This window comes from Alligator mississippiensis, chromosome 8 (genome assembly GCF_030867095.1).
Source record: "Alligator mississippiensis isolate rAllMis1 chromosome 8, rAllMis1, whole genome shotgun sequence".
Taxonomy (NCBI): domain Eukaryota; kingdom Metazoa; phylum Chordata; order Crocodylia; family Alligatoridae; genus Alligator; species Alligator mississippiensis.
Window position 1 is genome coordinate 28,469,732 of NC_081831.1, and position 24,764 is coordinate 28,494,495.

Below are 24,764 nucleotides of genomic sequence, written 5' to 3' on the forward strand. Positions count from 1 at the left end.
GGTTCCTTCTTCATTTGCCAGCATACCTTGGGGCAAAGGTGGTGGCAGCTGGAAGAGCCAAGATACACCTGACTCTGGGGCAGAATGGCTGAGGAATGGCAGAGTAAAACAGGCTGGGCCATGGCCAGCTCTGGGGGGGAACAACTGAATAGAGCAGACCACGATGTCAGCTCTGCTGGGGAAACAATGACATCCAAAGAGCTGGGCTGCACCCAGCTGGGGAGGGGGGAGGAATAACTGGTAAAACAGGCTAGAATGTGGTCAGCTCTGGGGGGAATAACACAGCAGAAAGCCTCAATCCTTCCCCCAACAAAGAGAGACAGAGCCAGCAGCAGTTTCAGGCTGTGAAGCTTTATCAAGACACAAGAGACAGAAGAAATTGGGGCCAGGCCCCTCCCCCCAGTCAAGACCCCCATCTTTGGAGGGTGGGGGAGGGGCAGAGAAAGTGCAGTAATCAAGAGAATTCCCTCCCCTGGGCTGAGAAACACCCCCCAGATACAGATACATCAGCTGGGGTGAGAACTTCTCTGAGGTAAAACACAGAAGGTGGGTCAGGGAGCTCATTACATATATTACCATATTATAACCCAGGCCATTTGTACAGAAGCAGTGAAGGGGCAGAGTCATGCTAATGAGAGGGGAAGGGGCCACCCAGGACATGAAGGGGTAAAACCTCCCCCCAATACTGATATGCAAATATATACATTCCTGGAAAGGGGGCAGAGCATGGGGGAGGGGGTGGGAAATACCAAAAAAGGGAGGTGGTGAGAAGTGCGAGGCAGGCAGGCTCTGCCCCCTGATAGGCTCTACCCCAGGCACAGGCCCTGCCCCTACCCCCTGCGGTTGGGGAGATCATTCTGGGGGGTCTGGGGTGGGGGAGGGCCCTTTGCTGAGCCGGACGAGCTCCTGGGAGAGCACTTCCAGGTCCTGGGTGGGGAGAGAGAGGGAGGGGTAAGGATCCAGGTGTCCAGGGGGACGGACACACGCACACACACACGCACACTCAGATGCACGCTGGAAGGGACCTCCAGAGGTGGTGGAGTCCAAGTCCCTGCCTATGGCAGGGTCGGCCTGCCCCAGGTCATCCCATACAATCCAATCTAAATCCTACGTGAAGACACCCCCTCAGCCCTAACAGTGCAGATCCACAGGGAGAGCCAGCATCCTGCTTCTATGAAAGAGCAGAATCCCCCCAGTCTGCACCAATCTGACCAGGGGGGGAAACAATTCCTTCCTAACCTCCAATCTGGTGATCGGTCTGACCCTGAGCAGAAGGGCAAGACCCTCCAGCCAGGACTGATTGGCTTTGCTTCCAGCTGGGGCACTGGCTCAACCCAGTCAAAGTCCCCAGCCTTGTCTGTACACCCAGTACCTCTGGGGAGGTTTAAACCACCCTGACAGCAGAGGGAGGAAAAAATGGGGGTGGGCAGTAGCAGCCAAAGCCCAGAAGCAGGGAAACCCTACAGCAAGACACAGGCATCACTACACCTTCATGACCTGTGGCCAACAGTGGTGCAAACCGCTCCAGCGTCTGGGACACGCGCACACACGCGTATGGAATTCCAGCATCCGGGATACACATGGGCGCACCCCCCCCCCCCACAGAACCCAGGCATCTGACACACAGATGCGCACATGCGCAGAACTCTGGTGTCCGGGGCGCGCACACACTGAATACAGGCATCTGGGGGACACACCCACCCACCAGGTGTGCCCACCTCAGGTGTGAAGCTGCTGGGGAACAGCGGAGTACAACCCCACCTCTCCCCTCAACCCTGGCCCCACCCACACAGGCCCCGCCCAGTGAGCTGAGCTGCAGGTCTTGGTGAGCTGCTCCACTGGGCCCCTGTAGTCCCCTTTGCCCCACCCCCTTCCTCTTGGCCCTGCCCCCAGCCCCACCCACCTGACTGAGGTGCAAGTTCTTGGTGAGCTGCTCCTCCAGCAGGTTCTGCAGCTTCTTGTTCATCTCGCGCAGGTTCTCATCAGCCCCTGGGCGCACTAGCTCCCGCAGCGCTGCGCCCAGCCTGCGCTCTGGCCCTGCCCCATCTGGGGCCCGCGACACATCTGCAACAGGCCATGCATCAGGCATGCACCAGTACCATGCCCAGCTCTGCCCTGCCCTAACATCTCAGCCACACAGTGCACATGCCAGAGCCACTTCAGCCACATGCAAACACTGCGCCCGGGCCCTGCTCTAGCCCTTGTGATCCATCTGTAACATGCCAGAAACATGTTAGCCACAGGATGCACAAGTCAGCAACATGCTACCCACACATCACCATGTCAATATTGCATTCAGTCCCACCCCATCAGAAGCACAGGACACTGTTGCACCATGCCAACATGAGAGCACCATGCCCAGCCCCTACTCCAGCCCCACCCTAAGCCACGTCAGCAAGACAGGACACACGACAGCAGTATGGGAAGGACAAATCAGCTTTGGCCTGACCCCTGAGGACCTGCAACATCCCCCCCACCGGCTCCACCCCTCCAGGCTCCAATTGGCCCCACTCCACTATTATGTTTCACCCCACAAACCCTTCCTCCCCTCCCAGACAACCCTGGCATCGGGCTCCCATCCCCCACTCTACTGGTTTAGAGCATGAAGGAGTGTTGAGGTGGGGCTGAGAGCCTGGACACCTGGGTTTTCTGGCTGGGGAGCCTAGGCTGGAGGGTGAGAGCCAAGAAGCCTGGGTCCTTTCCTGGGCAATGACAGGGAAAGACAAGCCAACATGGAGCAAGGGGGAGGTTATTTTTAAGTTCATGAATTATTCACGACGTGCTGGGGAAGCTGGGCCAGAGCCACAGGGCACCACTAGCAACAACCAGGCCATTCCACCCCACAGCTGGGAGCATCTCAGCCCTCTCTGTACCCTGTTATACTCAGCCATTCCCCAGCTGCCCCACCCCAGAGCTGGGTGCATCTCAACTTCCCTTGTGCTCTGTAATACTCTGCTGTTCCCAGCCACCCCACCCTGGAGCTGGCTGAATCTTATCCCTATCTAAGCCTTGTTATATTTGCCTGTTAACAGCTGCCCCACCCTGCATCTGGGCCCTCCTTGTGCTGTTATGCTTGGCTATAATGCCATAAGCCTCACAGCTTCACCAACACAAACCCTGACCCCCCAACCCAGCAGCCAGACCTGGTCTCCCATCCAGGCTGGGTGCCAGAGCCGCCCCGATGAGTGTGGAGGCTGGCTGGGTGCCCAGCCCAAGGCGACCTCTGCAGTAGGAGCCAGGGCTGATCAATGGAAGAGGAGGTGCGGGGTGGAGTTTCCCAACCCAGGCCTGTGGTACCCCTTGTTTCCTACCCATAGTCCCCCCTATAGCCCCATAGTGCCCCACACTCCCTGCCCAGATGCCTGGGTCCTCACCAATGCGGCTGTCCATTACATAGGTCTCGATGATGGTGCTTTTGCGGCACAGATCCTCAGCCATAGAGGCACTGCTCACCTCCAGGTGCTTCACCTGGTTCAGGCAATCATGGGTCAAACCAGGCCCTGTGCCACACTTGCCCCTCACTCCCAGCAGCCACCTCCATATTGGTGCCCCTCACTCCCAAACAGCAGCCCCCACCTTTTCCTCCAGCAGCCACTTCTGTTGTTGTGTCTCCGCCAAGCGCTGGAACAGCTCTGCTGCCTCATCCTCCGACAACTCAGCTGCCCGAGGAGCTTGTGACTGAGGGCTCCCAGTGTTCGACTACCAGGGGTCAGAGGTGGGGGGTCAGTGAATGACAGCTGGGGCCTGGAGGGGGTGGGGCCAAGGGCTATGACAGACAACTGGGTTTGGGAGGGGTGGGGCTTGAGGATGACACGGAGCCAGAGGCAGTGACAGACAGCTGGAGCCCACAGGGCAGGATCCAAGGTGGACTAGGGATCATGATGGCCTGCTGGGGTAGAAAAGGGCCAGGGCTTGGGGAAAGGTGCAGGACCAGTGTCTGTGACAGACAGCTCAGGCTGGGAGAGGTGGGATCTAGGGGAAAGGGCGGGACAATGGTCTCTGATGGACAGTAGGGTGAGGGGCTGACAAACATCTGAGGCCAGCAAGGGGCAGGGAGGGCTGGTGATGGACCACTGGGTCTGTAAGGGGGTGGGGCCAGAGGCAGTGACAGACAAGGAGAAAGGGGACTTGCAGAAATGGGCAGGGCCAAACAGGTGGCAGTGGATAGGCTGAGAGAGGGGGCACAGCCTGCTTGGGGATCAGGCAGAGGGTGAGGCCACTTAAAAGGGCAGGGACTATGGAATGGGAGGAGTCTAAAGGGGTGGGAACCAGACTCCACCCCCTGGAAACCAGGGTGGGGGGGGAGTCTTGGGGTGGGCTGAGTCTAGGCTACCTCATGCTCCACTCCCACCCACCTTGGTGCTGCCAGGCCCTGACCCCTCCTTCATGATGTCACGGTAGCTGAAGGACGAGATGCTACTGCTGTCACCCATGGTTGTCCGGCTTGGGGAGCTCATCTCAGCCAGGACTAGCTCCTCCAACCCTGTGGGGAGGGGACATGTTAGGGAACTCAGGTGTCCGGGTTTCCAGCACCCCCTGGTCCCACACCCTAGCCCTGGCTTCCCAGCCAGAGAACCCAGGCATCCAGGCTCTTGACCCCACATACTCTCCCCCCATCCCAAAGACTCTACTCCCCCCCAGGAAACCCAGGCATCTGGGCTCCCAGCCCCCCCCCCCCCGCTCTAACCAGTAACCCCTACTCCCCTCCCAGAGAACCCAGGCATCTGGTCTCCCTCTCCCTGAGTTTGAATCCATTAACATTCATAAAACAATATCTAATTAACTCAAAACCTACATAAACATTCCCCCCTCTCATCACTGACTTCATTTGAATTAATTATAATTATTAATTTAATCCACCTGTTAATTAGAATACATCTACACATGGATGCCTAGAAGGAAGGAATAGGTTGCAATCGGACCTAGACAGGTTACAGGGGTGGGCGGATAAGAATAGGATGGGTTTCAACACTGACAAGTGCAAGGTACTGCACCTGGAGGGGAAGAACCAGCAGCATACCTACAGGCTGGGGAACTCCCTTCTCATCAGTGCAGAGGCAGAAAAGGATCTTGGAATCATTAGTGATGCCAAAATGAACATGGGCTGACAGTGTGGGGACGTGGTAAGGAAGGCCAACCGCACCTTGTCATCCATCCACAGATACATCTCAAGCAGGTCCAAGGAGGTGATCTTCCCCCTTTATGCGACACTGGTCAGGCTGCAGTTGGAGTACTGTATCCAGTTCTGGGTGCCACACTTCAGGAGGGATGTGGACAACATGAAGAGGGTCCAGAGGAGGGCCACCCATATGATAAGGGGGCAGCAGGGCAGATCCTACCTTGGAGAGGCTAAGGGACCTGAACCTGTTCAGCCTCCACAAGAGAAGGCTGAGGGGGAATCTGGTGGCCTTCTATAAACTGGCCAAGGGAGACCAACAGGCATTAGGGGAGTCCCTGTTTCCCCAACCACTACCAGGAGTGACTAGAAATAACGGTCACAAGTTGGCAGAGGGTAGATTCAGGCTATACATCAGGAGGTGCTACTTCACTGTCAGGGTGGCTAGGATCTGGAACCAACTTCCAAGAGAAGTGGTGCTGGCTCCTACCCTGGAGGTCTTTAAGAGGAGGCTAGATGAACACCTTGCTGGGGTCGTTTGACCCCAGTACTCTTTCCTGCCATGGCAGGGGGTCAGACTTGATGATCTGCTCAGGTCCCTTCTGCCCCTACCAACTATGAAACTATGAAACTCTCTCAACACAGATACATCATCATCATTTTTTAAGTTTAGATTGATGTAATGCATCAGTGTAAATGCCCTGGACTCTGAGGGCCTTCAACAGAGCCATCACCATGTACAGGAACATGTTTAATGGGATAGGTTTATCTGGTTCCTGTTCTCTGTGGCCACGGACACTTTGGAGGAAGCCAGAATCCTAAAGCCAGGAAGAAGCAAGATTGCAAGGGAGCTGCAGCTGTTGGATAGGCCCTGGCCAAATCATACATGTTGCAGAGGCTACAGACAGCATGTGTATGTGGCTGTGCAGGAGTAAAGAAACCCAGATGGATAACCCACAGTGCTTCAGGATGCATAGGTGCATGCACACGTGCGCGTGAGCTCATCTGTGTGCATGTGCATTCATCTGTGCATGCATCTGTGTCTGAGCCTGCATGCATCTGTATGTGTCTGCATCTATGCATGCGTGTCTGTGTTCATGGCAGCTAGAAAGTATTTGTCTCTGTGTGTCCATGTGTAGAGAGTATGTAGACTACACACCCATCTGAATGTGTATGTAGATGTGTGCACGCGTGCTTGTGCTCATGGCAGGAGGGAGTGTGTGTGTCTGTTCATAGCAGAGAGAGAGATGTTTGAATCTGTGTGTCCATGTGCAGAGTGAGAGTAGAGTGCATGCCCATCTACATGTGCATGCCTGTGTGCACACACGTGTGCACACGCACATGACCATAGCAGGGGGGCAGGGGGTAGGTAGCAAGGAGAAGAGGGGGGCATGTACCCCACCCCCAGCCTGGCAGGGTCCACCCAGTCTCCCCTGCCAGCACCAGGAAGGGAAGGGTCCCTCCACCACCCGCCCTGTAACCCAGCTCCCATGGGGGCACAGGGCCTCCAATTTTGTGTTGTCCAGGGCCTCAGTACACATTAATCCGCCTCAGGGTCGGGGGGAGTGGGGCCGGATATAGGCTCTCTCCGCACCCACCCTTCTTGATGGCAATTTGCTAGTAATTTTTATTTTTAATTTTTTTTATGTATTACACATAATATAAATGTGTGTTTGTGTGCATGTGCGAATGTATCTATAGTCTAAAAATATACATAAAACATATATATATATATATACACACACACACATACATATACATATACATATATATATACACACACACACACACACACACACACAGTAAATTTATAATGTATACCAGGCACATGTATTATGAACACAAGTTACAAATTCACTTGATATATTATAAATGCATATCTGTGTGTGTACATGTATTGTGCACATGTTAAGTTAGATTCAATAGCTTACACTACTTCATTTCTCTGGTCCAGATCTACTATGCTCACAAGAAATATGACATGTTATACAGATATATTATACATAATATGCTATATATCATATAATATTTAACATATGCTATAGAACATGATGTCTAGGCACTGGGGTGGTGCAGGCACTGAGGTGCCCAGTTAATAGCCCAGAGGTCACAAGGTTGAGGCCATAGCAGAAGTGCTCGCCGCGCAGCCTGTCAGATTCCAATGAACTTGTGAATTCTTTTAAACACCTTGTCACAAGGACATGAAAAAGGATGCAAACGATATGTACCATGGATATTGGATGCATAATATACTGATACATTTCATAGATTTTCATAGACATTAGGGCTGGAAGGGACCTCAGAAGATCGAGTCCAGCCCCCTGCCCCAGGGGCAGGAATTCAGCTGGGGTCATAGGATCCCAGCAAGAAAAACATCCAGGTTTCTCTTGAAGGCGTTAAAAGTAGGTGCTTGAACCACCTCAGGCGGCAGGCCATTCCAGACCTTGGGGGCTCAGAGAGTAAAGAAGTTCTTCCTTATATCCAGCCTGAAATGGTCTTGCAGGAGTTTATAACCGTTTGACCTTGTCATCCCTTGGGGTGCTCTGGTGAACAAACGTTCCCCCAGATCCTGGTGAACACCCTGATAAACTGATAGATGACCATCAGGTCACCCCTGAGCCTGTGCTTTTCCAGGCTGAAAAGTCCCATGGGTCTCAGCCTCTCTTCATGAGGTCTGTTTTCCTGACCTCTGATCATGTGTGTGGCTCTCCTCTAGACTCTCTCAAACTCCTCCACATCCTTTTTGAATTGTGGAGCCCAAAACTGGATGCAGTACTCTGGCTGCGGCCTCACCAAGGCCGAGTACAACGGGAGAATGACGTCCTGGGATTTGCTTGAGAAACATCTATGGATGCAAGCCAGCATTTTGCTTGCTTTACTGGCTGCAGCATCACATTGCAGGCTCATGTTCATCTTGTGGTCAATCCTGACCCCCAAGTCCCTCTCATCCATAGCGCTAGTCAGCATAGCACTGTTGAGCCTATAGACATGCTGCAGGCTTTTCCTCCCAAGGTGGAGAATCTTGCGTTTTTCAGTGTTAAACACCATCAGGTTCTCATCTGCCCATTTACTGAGCCTGTCAAGGTCAGACTGGATTACCCCTCTGTCCTAAGGTGTGGATGCTTTACCCCAAAGTTTGGTATCATCGGCAAACTTGGCCAGTCTGCTTCTGACTCCAATGTCCACATCAGTAATGAAGAGGCTGAACAAAATAGGTCCAAGGACAGAGCCTTGAGGGACCCCACTGGTCACAGGGCACCATGACAATTGACTTCTGTCAACCACCACCCTCTGGGTCTGACCATGAAGCCAATTCCCCAGCCAGCGGATCATGGTGGACCCGAGGCCACAGTTGGCCAGTTTTGCCAAAAGGTGATCGTGGTATACCAGATCAAAGGCTTTTTTAAAGTCAAGTTATATGACATCAATCTCTTCCCCCTTGTCCAGGTGATAGATTACCTGGTTGTAAAAGGAAATGGGATTGGTCAAGCATGACCTACCCGCAACGAACTTGTGTTGGCCATCTCTCAGGGTGTTGCCACTGGCCAGTCCGTTAAGAATGGCCTCCTTGATGAGTTTTTCTAAGACCTTCCCCAGGATAGAGGTCAGGCTGATGGGCCTGTAGTTTGCTGGATACACTTTCCTCCATTTCCTGAAGATAGGCACCACATTGGCCTTCTTTCAATCATCAGGCACTTCACCAGAGTGCCAGGAGCCTTCAAAGATCCATGCCAGGGGCTGAGCTATGATCCTAGCCAGCTCCTTGAGTACCCTGGGGTGCAGATGGTCAGGGCCGGCTGACTTGAAGGTGTCCAGCCTCTCAAGCTGTTCTTTCACAAGGTCAGCACTGATGGAGGGCAAGGAACCACCCTCGCTTAGGCATCCCTGTCCCGTAATGGGCCGGGGCGCCCCATGGGACTTGTGAAAGAATGACACAAAGTACCCATTTAACAAGTTGGCTTTTTCCTGGGGGTTGGTTGTCAGTTCTCCCTTTTGGTTTAGCAGGGATCCAGTGTTGCCCTTGCTTTTCCTCCGGCTCCCCACATATCTAAAAAAGGACTTTTTATTGTCCTTGATACTTGGAGCCAGTTGGAGTTCCATGGCAGCCTTTGCTTTCCTGGTTTGCTCCCTGCAGGTCTGAACCAGTGCAAACTATTCCTCCTTGGAGGTGGATCCTGTCCTCCATCCTTTGTAGGTCTGTCTTTTTAGATGCAGGAGGACCGCCAGTTCCCTGGAAAGCCAAGGGGGGTGCTGTGCCCTCTTGCTGCCTTTCCTCCGAGACGGAATAGCCTTAGCTTGTGCATCAAGGATTGCTCCCTTGAGGAGCAACCACTCTTCCTGAACTCCCCTCCTTTTGGGGTCGTGGTCCCTTAGGGCCTCACCGACAAGTCTCCTGAGCTTGTCAAAGTCAGCCCTCCTGAAGTCGAGGACCTCTGTATTGCTGACTGATTGACAGCTTTTTGGTGGATGGTGAAGGTGATCAGCTTATGGTTGCTGTCACCCGGCTTCCCTTCAATCATTAGGTCACCGATTAGGTTGTCCCCGGTTGCCAGCACCAGGTCAAGCAGTGCTTTGCCTCTCATTGCCCCGTAGACTTCTTGAGTCAGATAGAGCTCATCCACGCACGTGAGGAAGCTTTGCAACTGTTCGGATTTGGCCGAGTGCTCTTCCCACGAGATATCTGGGTAGTTGAAGTCCCCCATTACAACCACGGACCGGGAGCGTGCAGCCTCAGCCAATTCCCTGGCGAACTCCTGGTCAATCTCTTGATTCTGGGAGGGAGGTCTGTAGTAGACTCCCACCATTGCATCTCCTGTGCCAAGTTCCCCATGGATTTTAACCCAGAGGGTCTCTAACTGTCTATCCTGGGTGCCGATGTCAGCTTGTAGGGATGCGTAGTTCTCCTTGACATAGAGAGCTACACCTCTGCCTCTTTTGTCCACTCAATCCCTCCTGTACAGGGTATAGCCATCTATAGCCCGTGGTCCAGTCATGGGTGGAGTCCCACCAGGTCTCCCTTATCCCTATGACATCATAATTATGTGTGTTGAGCAGGAGGACAAGTTCCTTCTGTTTATTACCCAAGCTCCTGGCATTGGTGTACAGGCATGCAAGTGTCCCCTTGGGGGTCCTTGCTTTGCCCACAGCTTGCTCTAGGGCTGGGGCAGGCTCCCTTAAGTGCCTTGGTCTGCTGGCTTTGCAAGGGTTACTCAGTGGGCCAGCAGTGGTGGTAGTCCCCCCATCCCCTGGTGGGCTTAATTTAAAGCCCGGTGGAGCAGATCAGCCAGTCTGGCTGAGAAGAGCCTCCCCCCCAGCGGAGAGAGGTGGAGGCTGTCCCTTCCCAGGAGCTCACTGCCTCTCTCAAAGAGCAGACTGTGGTCATGGAAGCCGAAGCCTTCCCGATTACACTAGCACCACAGCCTTTGGTTCACTACTTGTATCCTCCTCTCCCTCCTTAGCCCATAGCCCGAAACCAGAAGGATCAAAGAAAACACCACCTGCACCCCCACCCCCTTCAGGCCCGCTCCCAAATCCCTGTAGCACCTCATGACCCAGCTGGGAGGGTTCTGAGCCGTGTCATTGGTGCCCACATGGATGAGTAGCATAGGGTAGTGCTCAGTGGACTGGAGGAGTTTAGGGATCTTCTCTGCAATGTCTCGGATACGGGCTCCCGACAAGCAGCACACTTCCCGGGCCAAGGGGTTGGGGCAGCAGATTGCTCCCTCCGTCCCCCTCAGGATGGAGTCTCCCACGACAAACACTTCGCATTTTGTCTTAGGGAGAGCGGGGGCGGTAGCTACAGTTGAGCCTGTATTGCCTGCGTGAAATGTAACGTGATGTAACATTACATGAGATGAGATGAGATCTCTCTCTTTCTATCCATACTTATATCTACCCATCCATCACATCTTATCATTGCATAATAATGTGATATATGATCACTGATTCATTAGATTTACATATATTATTCAGATCACTTTCATGCAGAAGCTTCCATTTACAGATCAAACCACTGACATCCCAGCTGTAAAGATGAACACAGCACCGTTTCGGCTGGTATATTTACAATCAGGCCTAATTTGCATGTATGTAAATGAAACCTCCTCCCACTCCCACTTCATCTATCCAACAATTGCAGATACAATTCTCTGCTGGGACTGGACCTGCCAATAGAGACCTCCCTGCCAGTCAGCTAAAATTCCAGCCTCATTAAGAATTTACGAGGGTTTATATGTTAATGGCTTTGATCTCCCCAATGTTTGCACGTGTCTATTACACTTTGGGCTGAAATATTCATTTTGCTAAGGCCCCCAAATCCCCACCCCTGGGGATCCTCTGGCTATGAAACATGCAGGAGGTTCGATCCAGCCAGGATATACCCTATCTCTGGAGTGGGGCAGCTGGGGAACAGCCAAGTATAACACTGACTGGAGAGGACTAAGATGCAGCCAGCTCTGGGATAGTGTGGCTAGGAAATGGCCAAGTATACAACCACCTGGGGAGGGGTTACTTGTCACTGAGAGGCAGCCAGTTCTGAGGTGCTGCAGCTGGGGAATGGCTGAGTGTAATAGTGCCTGGGGAAGGCCAAGATGTGCCCAGCTTGGTGGAGCAGCTTGGAACAGCTGAGTATAACATGACAGAAATAGCTGTTCCATTCTAAATCTGGATGCATTTCAGGCCTCCCCAGGTGGCATTAGACTCAGTCATTCCACAGCTACTCTACCCCAGAACTGGGAGCATCTCAGCTGTCCCTGGGCAGCATTATGCTCAGCTGTTTCCCAAGTGCAACATCCCAGAGCTGGTTGCATCTTGGCCTGTTATACTCAGCCTTTTCCCAGCCTCCCCACAACAGAGCTAGGTACAACTCAGCTCTCCCCTTGGAATATTACTCAGCCATCTCCCAGCTGCCCCACCCCAGATCCAGCTACATCTCAGCTGTTCCTCAACTGAAACAGTCCAAAACCGGCTGCACCTTGGCTTGTTATACTCAGCCATTCCCCAGCTGCGCCCCACCCCACCCAAGAGCTGGACACATCTCAGCCCTATTTGTGTCCTATTATCCTCAACCATTCCAAGCTGCTCTAATCCTAGAGCTGGCTGCATATCTCAGCCTGTTCTACTTAGCAATTTCCCAGCTGTCCCATCCCAGAGCCAGCTATATCTTGGCTCTATTTATGCACTGTTATACTTGGTTATTTCTAACCTGCTCCTCCCCACAACCAGTTGCATCTCAGCCCTATCTGCAACTGTTATACTCAGGCATTCCCAGCTGCTCAATCCCAGAGCTGGGCACATCTCAGTCTTCCCTGAGCAGTGGTATACTCAGGCAATCCCCCAGAACTGCAACACCCCAGAGCTAGCTGCATCTTGGCTTTGTATACTCAGCCATTCCCTCAGCTGCCCCACCTCCAAGCTTGCTGCATCTCAACCCTCCCTTTGTGTGTTATACCCAGATGTCCCCCACCTACAACACCCCAGAGGTGGCTGCATCTTGGCCTGTTACACTCAGCCGTTCCCCAGCTGCCCAATGCACAGCTGGTTGCATCTTGGCCTTATTTGTGCCCTGTTATGCTTGGACTGTTCCTAACCTATCTCCTCCCCAGAGCTGGCCCCAATTCAGACCTATTATACTCAGCCGTTCAGAAGTGCTCTGCCCCAGAGCTGGAGTGCATCTCGGCCTTGAACAATTTCAAGCTAGCTTGGAAAGGGATGGGGAGGATGCACCCCTTCTCCCAGGCCTGACAGTGCCCCCAAACCACTCCCCACCCGCAACTCACCGGGGCGGGCTTTGCTATTGGTCAGGACATCCTGCAGCCTCTCCTGAAGCTTGTCTGCTCGCTTCCGCTCCAGCTGCAGCTGCCTCTTCAGATCCTTCAGCTGTGAGGGAGAGAAAGAAGGGCTCAGACACCCGAGTTCTCTCCCTGGATGCCTGGGTTCTCCCCCACAACTCACAGAGAGAAGGGGTGTTAGGAGCCCAGATGCCTGGGTTCTCTGGGAGTCAAGTGGGGGTTGAGGGGGAGCCCAGACACCCGTTTCACTCACCGCAGCACTGCCCTTCTTTTCCAGGATGCGCTGCCCATCCATCATGTCCTTCACTTCCTGGGGGGTGGGGAAGGATTGGGGGGAGGGGCTGAGTGATTTGGGGGTCCCCTCCCTGGTTCCTCCCCCACCCCCCAGATCTGGTCCTGCAGTGCCCCTCACCCCTGACCTGCAGCCCCTCACCCCATGGTTCCCTTTGTTCCTGACCCACAGCACATCCCATCCACCCTAATTCACCTGCTTGAGATGCTGGATGACCTGGTCCTGCTCCTCCTGGGCTTGCTCAGCCTCCCTCAGCTCTGCCCGTGTGGCCTCCATGGCCTTATCTTTCTGCTGCGGGTAGGGAACCAGGCAGCAAGGGGTTAAACATGGCACTGGGAGCCTGGGGAAGGGGAGATGGCTGGGAAAAAGCCCAGTATAACAACCCAGGGAAAGGCTGAGATGCAGCCTGATCTGGGGTGGAGCAGAAGAAAAGCCTAGTATAACACTGCAGAGACAAGGCAAGATGCAGCCAATTCTGAGGGGAATGGCTGGGGACCAAATAAGTAGAACAGGCCAAGATGCGCCCAGCTCTGGAGGGGAACCACTGGGTATAACAGGCGGGGATACAGCCAGCTCTAGGGTGGATTGCTGGGGACAGCTGAATACAACAATGTCCAAGGAATGGGCTGAGATCCACCTGTGAGCTGGCTGTAACAGCTGGGAAACAGCTGAATATAAATAACACTGCAGGGAGAGGGCAAGATGCAGCTAGCTCTGGGGTGGAAATACAGAGTACAATGCCTAATGGAAGAACTGAGATGAAGCCAGCTCTACAGTAGGGGCAGTTGGGGAACAGCTAAGTATAAACACCACCTAGGGAGGGCTGAGATGCAGCTAGTTCTTGGGCGCAGTGGCAGTAAATGGCTGAGTTTAATGCTACCTGGGGAGGGCCAAAACACAGCCAGCTCTGGGGCAAAAGAGCTACGAACGGCTGAGTATAACACTCCATGGAAGGGTGGAAGATGTGCCCAGCTCTAGGGTGGGGTGATTGGAAATGGGCAAGTATAACACTGCCTGGGGAGGGCTGAGATGCAGAGAGCTCTAGAGTGGAATGGCTGAATCATTCCACCACATCACAAAAAGGAGTTGAGATGAACCCAACCCTGGGGTGGGAACAGATGGGAAACAGCTAAGTATAATGCCATGAAGGGAAAACCAAGATGCACCCAGATCTGGGTGAGTATAACAAAGGAACAGCTGAATATAACACTGCAAAGGAAGGCAGAGATGGGGCAGTACCTACCTCCAGCTCAGCCACATGCTGCTCCTTGCACAGCCTCAGTGCCTCCTTGTGCTCTGCCTGCTGCTTCTCCATGAGCTCCTGGGGGGGGGGGGGGAGGGGTCAGGGTGGGGGCTGTGCCTACCCCACCCCCCGGCAGCCCCAATCCAGGGCCAGCCTCACCTCAGCCTCCTTCAGGCGCCGCTCAAACCATCCCTTGGTGCCATCCATGGCCTGGATTTGAAGTTGCAGCTCCTCAGCTGTCTGCTGAACTGTCTCCAGCTCCCGGCTCCGGGCCTGCTTAGGGGGAGAAAGTGACCGAGTATAGGCTTGGGTTGGGGAGGGAATGGCTGAGCGTAACAGCACCCAAGGAAGGCCAAGATGCAGCCAGCTCTGGGGTGGGAAGGCTGGGGAATAGAAAAATATAACATCACCTGTGATGCAGCTAGCACAGGGGTGAAATGGCTGGGAATAATCCAGTATAAACAAGGCCCAAGAAACACTGAGATGCAGCCATCTCAGAAGGAGAATGGCCAAATAAAATGCCATAAAGGGAGAACTAGATGCACCCACCTCTAGGATGGGGAGGCTGGGGAATAGCCGAGTATAACGGCACTCAATCCAGGACCCAGATACACTCAGCTCTGGGGCAGGGTGGATAGGGGGGGGAAAAATGGACAGACAGGAGAACCTTTTCGTCACGCAGCTGCCCACGCAGTTCATCTTCATGCCGCTTCTTCTCCTCATGGAGCTCCCGCAGCTCCCGCTCGTAGCGCGCCCGTAGGCCCAGCACTGCCTTCTCCTGCTGCAATCGCAGCCCCTCCAGTGCCTCCTGGTGCCGACCACGTTCCCGCTGCCCCTCAATTGCCAACTCATCCAGCAGCCCCTTGCGCTTCTCAGCAGTCTGCTCGGGGTGGGGGGAACGACGACAAACATGGGACTCAGAGAAACCCCCTGCTCCAGGCAGGCAGCAGGGAGAATGGGAGAGGAAGATGTGGCCAGCTCTGGGGTAAAACAGCCAAATATAATACCACTCTGGGAGAGCTGAGAAGCAGCCTGCTCTGGGGTGGGGCAGTAAGAAAAGGCTGACTATAAGGCCATAAAGAGAGGTTTAAGATGTGCCCAGCTCTGAGGTGAGGCAACCAATTATAACGCCACACTGTGAAAACCAAGATGGGGCCAGCTCTGGCGCGAGTCATTTGGAAACAATCCAATATAACAAGGACCAAGAAGGGCTGAGAAGCAGCCAGCTCAGTTAGGGAACATCAGAGTACCATGCCATGAAAGGACAACTGAGATGTGGCCAGCTCTGGGGTGGAAGAGCCAAGCATAACACTGCTCTGAAAGCCAAGATGCAGTCAGCATGGAAGGTAGAGGAGGGGTAATAGCTGGGGAGCAGCTGAGTATAATGCCATAGAGGGCCCAGATGCAGACAGCTCTGGGGTGGAGCAGCTGGGGAATGGCCAAGTATAATGCCATGAGATGTGCCCAGCTGTGGGGTGAAATGGTGAAGCACAACACTGCTACAGGAGAGCTGAAATGCAGCTGGGTCTGGAGTAGGACGGCTGGGAAGTCACAGAGTACAACACCACAAAGGGAGGACCCAGATGCAGCCAGCTCTGGGGTGGGTCAGCTAATGGGCTAGTAAAACAAGGGCCAGGAAAGGCCGAGATGCAGCCAGCTCTGTGGTGGGGTGGCTAGGGAACAGCTGAATATAAATGCTGCTTAATGAAAGCAGAGGTGTGCTCAGCTCTGGGATGGAACCATCCCTCTCACCTTTCGAGTCTCATCCAGCTCCAGCAGGAGGCGCTGCTTCTCCTCTCCCAGCTCCTGCAGCTGCTCCAGCAGCTGCTCGTTAGCCTTGACAGACTCCTGGGGGACAGAGGAGGTAGGGGGTCAGGAGGGTGCCCCCACCAGCCAGACTCAGAGCAACGGCACAGCTGGAGGTGGCAGGTGTTCAGCAGGAACTGAGGTCCCCCATTAATTGGAACTGGGAGATGCAGGGCACTGATACTGCTCTGTACTGGTAGCTACGGGGCCATAATACTAGCCTGTACTGGTGGAAACTGGAAACCCCTAACTGGCCTGAACTGGGTGCTACTGTGACACAACACTGGCCTGTATGGGTGGGAACTGGGAGCTCCTGGGCTATAATATTGCCCCATACTGGTGGGAACTGAGGTTCCGTACCTGGTCTCAACATGACAGGGCAGGGCAATGATGCTGGCCTGTGCTGCTCTGAATGAGGAGCTATTGGACCATGGTACTGCTCTGTGCTGGTGGGAACTGGGGCCCCAGAACCAGTCTGATCTGTGAGCAACTGGGTCACAGTACCGACCTGCATGGGTGTGAATTGGGGCCCTTACTGATCTGAATTGGGAGTTCCAAGGCAGTGATAGTGGCTTGTACTAATCTAAACTGGGAGCTAGTGAGCCATTGTATTGCCCTGTGTCAGTGATCTTAACTGGGAGATGCAGGACAGTGATATTAGTTTGTACTGATAGGAAATGGGACTCTCTTAAGTGGCCTGCACTAGGAGCTACAGATCATGTGGCAGAAGGGCACTTCTGTTTCTCCCCATAAACTCTGCTCTGTGACAATTTGGTTAGGATGGGCCCAGCAGAGGATACACACCTTACCCTCTCTCTTTAGGTAACCTGAGCTGGATGCATTCCTGAGGGAGGGGGGAAACCTGCTCCCTCTGCCTACATGACTGGCATCACACACCTGGGTGAGGGGCTTGCTCCCTGGGGAGCGAGGAACTGCCAGGCTGCCCAGCAACTAGTGATGCATTTCAAATTGGTTGGCTGACAGCCAACAAGTGCTGGCCTCCATTGGACCAGGTAAATGAGGTCACAAGGGCTATACAAGTTAAGGACTGCCCAGGAGGGGACAGCAGCCATGAGGAAGGCTCAGAGAGAGAGAAGAGCTGAACCGTCTGAAACTTGTTCTCGCTCTCAAAACTCATGATCAAGGAACTGCCTTCCTCCAGAGGGAATCTCCACCTGTCTCTGAATGATACTTGTGAGTAAGCTACCCGAGATCTAACTAGATACATAGCTTGCAGTAACTCAGATGCATGATCAAAAGCTACTCAGCCATGAGAGTGTGCTCTATGGGATTTCTCTGATGTTGCTCTACCCTGTACCCTATTCCAACCCTACCCCTTGTAACCAATAAAGTTCTCCTTTGTACCTAGTGTGGGAAACTTATTGGGAGTGGGTCTAGATTATGCCTTGGGGGTCCCCTTGGTTCGGCTCACTAAGGGAGACCACTCCTTGTGCTTCTGACCGAGGGAAGCATCCCAAGTTCTTGAAGTGAATCAAGTACCCTCAAGGGCTACTAGGCCTGCGTTTCCCAGGGTGTGCAGAGCCAGAATCAAGCCCAGCCCTGGGTGGTGGCAGTGGAACCCCCAGGCTAGTAGGTGTGCTCCAGGAAAGAGGTAGGCCAGACATGAGGCGCCCCCAGGGAGCCTGAAAGGTGGTCGGGCACAGTGAGGTGGGTGGCTCAATACAGGAGCACCCCCTACTGGCCCACCACAGAGCATAGTACTGGCCCATACTGGTAGGAACTGTGGGGTCACAACGCTACCCTATACTGGTCTGATATGGGAGCAGTGGGACAATTTTACTGGTGGGAAATAGGGCCCCATACTGCTCTGGACTGGGAACTATTAGACAATGATACAGGCCTGTACTGGTGTGAACTGGGTACTGTGGGGCAACCATGTTGTCCTGGAGGGACTGAGCGTGTACTAGCCAAAACTGATCTGTGCTAGTGGGAGCTGTGGGGCCATGGCACTGGTCTGTACTGGTGGGAACGGGGAGCTGCTGATGCCCAATATTGCCCTGCTAGCTCTCCAGCACCCAGGCCCTGGTCCCAGGCTCTGCCCCTTAAGCCCTGCCCACAGCACCAGGCCCTGCCCTCACCTGGAGCTGAGAGGCGAGATCATCGCATTGGATGCTGAGCGTCTCCTGCTGGCCCCGACGCTGCTGCAGCTCTTGCCCCAGTGCCAACGCTTGCTCCCGCAGTAGGTTCAGCTCCTGCGTCCGTGAGGACTGGATCTGGGTGGCATAGACCCGGGGGGGGGGGGGGGAGGGAGACCATGTTCCTAACAGCATTACCTCATCCTTCCCATAATATCCCCTGCCAAAGTTGGTTCAATCCCATATCCACCCCACAACACCCCAATTTAGCTGGTCAATCCTATAATATTCCCTCCTTGCTCCAGGCTGGCTAGTCCCATAATATTCTTCTCCTGCCTAGGTCTGGTCCATCACATAATACTCCCCTCCCCAAGACTACTAACAACATTTCCTCCCAAAGCTGGTTCAATCCCATAATATCCCCTCCCACCGAACTGCCCCATCCCATACCCTGCCCACAGAATGTCCCATCCCACAGTACTGCCCCTCCGCCAGACTGCCCCTTCCCATAACATAATCTGCTCCCAGACTGCCTCATTCCATAATATCCCTAACCCATCCTGCAGCTCCCAGTCTCCCTCATTAAGGCACTGGGAAGCATGGAAGAAAGTAGGCATGGGTGTGGAATCCTGGAGTTTGGGGGTAGGCAGGGGAAGGAGACAGAGCACAGAAAGCTGAGGGACTGGACGTGGTGGGATGCACCCAGCTCTGCGGTTGGTATACAAACGGCCGAGCATAACGCTCTATGGGGATGACACATGAAGCCAACTCTGGGGCAGAACAGCGGAGTATAACACCACAAAGGGAGGGCCAGGCTGCACTCAACTCTGCGTGATGCTGGCAAGGGGTGTGGAATGGCTGAGTATAACACCCTACAGGGCAAACAGATGGGCCCAGCTATGGCTGAGAAACGGCCAAGTACAATGGACCATGGGAAAGGCCACAATGCGCCCAGCTCTGGGGGTGCTGGGTGAAGAGTAGTCAAGTATAACGCCCCACAGGGAAGACCGATGAGTCTAGTTCTGGGAGGTGCTAGAGAGAAACTGGCCAAAATCCCAAATGGAACACAGACATGTCCAGTTCTGGTGTAGAAGCAGCAGGAAAATGGTTGAGTATAAGGCCCCATATGGAAGGCTGTGATGTGCCCAGCTCCGGGGTGGGGGCAACACCCACCTGCTCCAGGGCAGCCAGGCTGGTGCGCAGGGCCTCATTCTCTGTCAGGATTGTCTCCACCTGCTCCTGGGTCTCAGCACTTTGGGAGGCCGCCTCGGGAAAAGGGGGCAGAAAAGCAGGAGAGAGACAGAGAAAAAGAAAAGGAGTTAATAGAGAGCCAAAACACAGGGCACCAGGCGGGGGGGGGGGGGGGGGCAGGTACAGGGGGATTCCTGGATTCCCCCTGAGAAGAGAGCTCTGGAAAGTGAATAATAGCATCAAAGGTCCCAAAGAAGTGAGAAAGTGGGAGGTGGCCCAGGAGATGAGGCATGGAGGGGACCCAGGAGTCCAGGCCCCAAACAGGAAAGCCACGTGTACAGCTCTACCACACACACAGGAACCCAAGTGTCTGGGCTTTCTGCACCCCGGACCACAGAGAACGCAGGTGTTGGAGCCTCACCTGCTCCTGCAGGGCCTGCACTGCCACCTCATGCTCCTGGCTCCGCAACTGTATCTGCTCCTGGGCCTCAGTGCAGCTCTGGGAGCAGGAGAGGTTGGTCAGGATCGGACCCAGATCCCATCGCCCCCAGCTCAGGAGTCCCCAGGTTCCTCCTCTCCCCGAACCAGGCCAGGATCAGGGCCCCCACCCCCTCCAACCTGAGTGGCTGCCTCCAGCTCCTGCTGCAGCCGCTGGTTGCGCAGCTGCAGGCCCCGCAGTTCCTCATCCTGGCGCTGTCCTAGCTCTGCTAGCTTCATCCTGTGGGGACAGAAAGAGGTGAGAACCCAGGCGCCTGGGTCCCCTACCCCACCATTGGCAAGTTGCCAGGGGCCCCAGATCTGGAAGGGCCCCCAGCCCCTAACCCCAATGCAAGCCAGGGAACCCTAGAGCTAGGAAGGAAACCAAGGCATCTGGGCCCCAGCCCCACTCCCCAACAAGGTGTCAGGGGTCCATGGACCTAGGAGGGAACTCAAGCATCTAGGCACCCAGCATCCTTCCCCCCCCACAAATTCCCCTCTTAGACTGTTGCTTTGGGCATAGGTGAGGAGGGAACCCAGTTACCAGAATGGCCTAGGTTCAGTACACCTACCCTGTTCTGCATCAGTGCACATGCAGATGCCAGAGAATCCCCCCTCTCACCCCCACCATTGCCACCTCAGACGCCTGGCTGCCTGGCACTGACCTGCTGTCATTGTACAGAGCCTCCTTCTCCGCCTGAAGCCGCAAGAAACTGAGTAGAAGAGAGAGTCACATGGCACCAAGAGAACCCAAGTATTTGGCTCACTGCCCCAAGAACTCAAAACATCCAGGGCTTTCCCTACCTCTCCTGTTTTTTCTTCAGCTTCTCTGTGAGCTGGAGAAAGAAAGGCAGAGACCATAAGCTGGGGGTTCTGCAGGTCCCATCCCCCGATCCACAGGCCTGTCCCCTTCCCAAAGCCCTACTGTTCAGCTCACCTTATTCACCTCCTCTTGAAGCCGGGACACCTCTGCCTGGTGGGATTCCTATAGGAACGTGAGAGGGGTGGGTCATGGGGGTCTACCCCTCAAGGAAAGGTAATTAAGAATCTGGGCTTCCCAGCCCCTTCCCATCTAGAGAACCCAGGTGTCCGTTTTCACCCCCCATTTGCCCCTCCACTCCCAAAGAACCCAAACATCTGGGCTCCTAATCCCTGCCAAGATCCTAGACCCCAGGCCCCTGCAAACCAGGCATCCAGGCTCCTAGAAGCCCCTGATCTCAGCCCCACTCCCCACCCAAAGAACCCTGGTGTTGCAGGTGCGTGGGCTGACCTGGGTGCACTGGAGCTGCTCCTGCAGCAGCCGCTTTTCTTCCTTCTCCGTCTCCCAGCTCAGCTCTAGTTCAGCCAGTCCAGGTGGAGGGGGGCCCTGGGAGGGGTCCCCTGGCCCCTCCCCTGCCCCAGGGGGGCCATCGCCACAACCCCCAGTGCCCCAGCTCCCTGCATCCTGCAAGGCTGAGGGCATGGAGTCACCGCCAGGCCACTCCTTGAAAGCTGGGAGTTGCCCGGGCTCTCAGACCCCTGCTGTCAACCCTCAATACCCCTACAAAGAACCCAAGCAACAGGCTCCCTGTGCCCCCTGCTCAGACTCCCAGCTGCCCACCCAGAACCCAGGTGTTTGGGTTCCCAGATCTCACCCCCAGGGCCCACGCCCCTGCCAGACAACCCAGGTGTAGGCTCCCAGCTCCTCCTGCTCTAACCACTACCCTCTACTCGTTGCCCAGAGAACCCAGGCATCTGAACTCCCAACCCCACACCTCCACTCTATTCCACCAGCTCTCCCCCTACCCCAAACCAGGAGAGAACCCAAGTGCCTGGGTTACTGCCCCCGGACCCCCCCCCCCATACACCCAGCACCCACTCCCCTCCCCCCCCCCCGCAGAAAACTCAGGCATCCAGGCTCCCAGTGCCCCCAGTACCTGCCACATGGCGCAGTGCTGTGTTCTCTGCCTGCAGCCGCAGCAGCTCAGGGCCAGGGGGGGCTGGAGGGGGTGCTGGGGCCCCCTCCCGCAGCCGTGCATTCTCCTGTTCCAACCCCTCAATCTGGCTGCACAGCTGGGGGAGGCAAGGTCATGATGCTGGCCCTGCCCTGCCCCCTCCAGGATCCCTCCAACCCCTGAGAATCTGAACAGTATACTCAGCTCTCTCATCACCGCTCTGCTCCAGAGCTAGGCGCACCTGGACCATTGTGTAGGGTGTCATATTCCTCTGTTACACCATGTACCTAGCTCCATCTTGACCCTATCTATGCTTCATTATACTCTGCTGTTCCCCAGTCACTCCACCCCAGAGCTGAGTGCGTCTCAGCCCTCCCCATGTTCTGTTACACAAAGCTGTTCCCAGTCATCTGACTCCGGAGCTGACTATATGCTGACCTCGCCGTGCCCTGCAATACTCAACTATTTCCTCACTGCTCCCCCAAAGGCTGACTGCATTTTAGTTCCCCTGTGCCTCACTATATTCAGCCACTCTCCCCCGAAGGGGGCTACATCCCCTGCCTCACACCTTGGAGAGCTCAGCCAGCAAGGTGCTACTCTGCAGCCGGAAGTCATCCTCCTGGCTGTGCAGCTTCCCCTGAAGCATCTCTGTCTCGCTCAGCAGTGCCTCTACCTCCTGAAGTAGAATGGACATGGAAGGGTATCAGGGCCAGCCTGGGACACTCCGCTCCCGGACTCTCCCAGACCCCCTCCCCAGCCAACTCATGACTCCCCCCATAGCCTCCACCTCCTGCAGGGGGAGTCAGGGCCAGTCTAGAACCCCCTTCCCCAGGACTTCCCATAGCTTCCACCTCATTGGTCGGGGGGGGGGGGGGTGTCACAGGAGGCTTAGGGGCAGCCTGGGTCTCCAGAAGCCCCCCAGGGAGACCATCTCCCCTACCTCCCCATGATCCCCACCCCCCTGCCTCACCCTGCCCCATAGCCTCCAGTTCCTGCAAGAGCATAGGGGTCAGAGTCTGCCCAGGACCTCCCCAATACCTCTCAGGGACACTTCCTCTCCCCCACAAAGTCCCTCCACCTCCTGGGGAGAGCATGCAGTGGGTCAGAGCCAGGCTTGGATCTCCCAATGCCCCCCCTCAGGAGCCCCATAGGCCCCCTCAGGAGCCCCATGGGCCCCCCCAGTTACACTCAGCTGTTCCCCACCAGCTCCACCCCAGTGCTGACTTGGGAACACACCCCTAGCCCCTCCACCTGAGGGGGGGGGGGAAAGAGGGGGAAGTGGAGGGGTCAGACCAGCCCAGGACACCTCCCTATCCCCCCTCAGGAACGCCAGTGCTGTTGCCTGATGGGCAGGTCAAAGCCAGCATAGAACCTGTCCCCACCTCAGGACTTCACAGCCCCTCCACCCCCAAAAGCACCCCTACCCCAAGGTCTCACCTGCGCTTTCTTGCTTTTGCTGAGAGCCTGGAAAACAATGTAGAAGACCAGTCAGCTTCCAACCACCACCCCAGAGTGGGGTGCATCTCAGCCTGTTATGCTCAGTGTTCTCCAACAGCTCCACCCCAGAGCCAGCTGCATCTCAGCCATGCCCCCCCACCCCCAAGAATTGGTTGCATCTCAGCCTGTTATGCTCAGCTATTTCCTAGTTGCTCCAACCTAGAGCTAGATACATCTCAACCCTTCTGGTGCCCAGTCCTACTCAGCTGTTCTCAGACACCCCCACCCCACAGAGGGGCAGGCACATTTTAGCCTGTTACACCCAGGCAGCTTCCAGCCTTCCCACCCCAGAGCCAGATGCATCTCACCCTACCATTCTCAGTCGCTCAGGACGGCCCCACCCCAGAGCTGGCTGCATCTCACCTCTCCTTGTGCTCAGCCTGTCTCAGCCACCCCCACCCCAGAGCTGGGTGCTTCCTGACACCAGCCAAGCCCCGGGCCCAGGGCCGACCCCCACAACACTGACTGGAGGGACCCACTACCTTCTGGGCTTTGCTGAGCTCCTTGTCCAGGAAGGTGACGCGCTGGCGGAGCCCATGGAGCTCTGGGGAGATATCGGTGGTCAGGCGCAACCCTGCGGCTGCGGAATCCAGGCGTTTCGGCCGCCACCCCCGCCCCTCCTCGGGAGCCCGCGTCCAACTCTCCTACCTGTCCCGTTCTTCCGCAGCTCGTCGGATAGCTGGTAGTTCTGGGTGCGCAGCTCCAGCAACTGCCCCTGGAGGAGGAGGGGGTTGGGGAGGGGGGGAGGGCAGAGCTAGGCGCCTCGATCCTGGGCTGATCTCGGGGACCCCCCCATGATGGGGCCCAGGCCCCGGGCCAGGGGAGGAGTCTTCCCTCCTCCCTGCCCCGCACAACCCAGGCGTCCGGGCACCTGCATGCGCTGGAACTCGTCTTCTGACAGGGCCTGCGCCATCTTCCCGTCGCCCCCCCCCGGCCCTGGGCACTTGGTACAGCCCGGTCCCTCGGTCGAGGGGACAAAAAATACCCAACTCCGCCCCACCCCCTTCCTTCAACGACTTTAAGACCGGCGCAACGACTTTAAGAGCTGACCACAGAGTACGCGAGAAAAACAGAGCGCCGCCCGGAAGTGGCGCCAAGAGACTGGCGAAGAGTAGGAGAGAGGGCGTCAACCAGGACAAAAGTCACTTGAGTGAGAGGAAGCGGAAGTGAGGAGTATAGAGACGTGGGTGCGGGAGGGAGTGCCACTGCAGTGACCGGGTGATATACGGGGCTCCTCTGTTACGGAGAATGCCGAGCTGCCGGCCGTGGGAAGCGAAAACCGTAGAGATGCCGAAAGCGACGGAGCTAGGGCGCGCCGCCGA

At 55.5% G+C, this 24,764-nt stretch overlaps 1 protein-coding gene across 8 annotated transcripts; it reads right to left on the reverse strand.

Moving 5' to 3' along the window:
* Window positions 1-331: 331 nt before the first annotated feature.
* Window positions 332-24,478, reverse strand: GRIPAP1 (GRIP1 associated protein 1). Of its 8 annotated transcripts, none has more exons than XM_014601223.3 (26): window positions 24,314-24,471; window positions 24,091-24,157; window positions 23,925-23,986; window positions 23,383-23,409; window positions 22,514-22,621; window positions 21,928-22,063; window positions 21,282-21,463; window positions 20,949-20,996; window positions 20,816-20,847; window positions 20,677-20,724; window positions 20,153-20,252; window positions 19,956-20,033; window positions 19,517-19,609; window positions 18,347-18,481; window positions 16,194-16,289; window positions 15,109-15,321; window positions 14,601-14,717; window positions 14,442-14,519; window positions 13,394-13,489; window positions 13,160-13,216; window positions 12,895-12,994; window positions 4,356-4,483; window positions 3,577-3,699; window positions 3,375-3,468; window positions 1,904-2,064; window positions 332-927 (listed from the first exon to the last, which is right to left on the reverse strand). In XM_014601223.3, exons 1-26 carry the CDS (start codon window positions 24,353-24,355, stop codon window positions 853-855), a joined length of 2,496 nt encoding a protein of 831 aa, XP_014456709.1. In that variant the 5' UTR covers window positions 24,356-24,471; the 3' UTR covers window positions 332-852. The 8 variants fall into 8 exon arrangements, with proteins under 8 accessions (XP_014456709.1, XP_014456710.1, XP_019333860.1 ...); XM_014601224.3 differs by having other exon boundaries at window positions 14,601-14,714; window positions 24,314-24,470; XM_019478313.2 differs by lacking the exon at window positions 332-927 and adding an exon at window positions 2,641-2,702 and having other exon boundaries at window positions 1,910-2,064; window positions 24,314-24,472.
* Window positions 24,479-24,764: the final 286 nt, after the last annotated feature.

Coding starts and splice junctions, on each gene's coding strand:
- GRIPAP1 (XM_014601223.3), bottom strand. CDS start 24,355: ATGGCGCAGGCCCTGTCAGAAGACGAGTTCCAGCGCATGCAG. Junction 14,520..14,600: donor GGCGCCTGAAGGAGGCTGAG/GTGAGGCTGGCC, acceptor CCCCCCCCCCAG/GAGCTCATGGAGAAGCAGCA. Junction 2,065..3,374: donor TGTAATGGACAGCCGCATTG/GTGAGGACCCAG, acceptor GGCCTGTTGCAG/ATGTGTCGCGGGCCCCAGAT.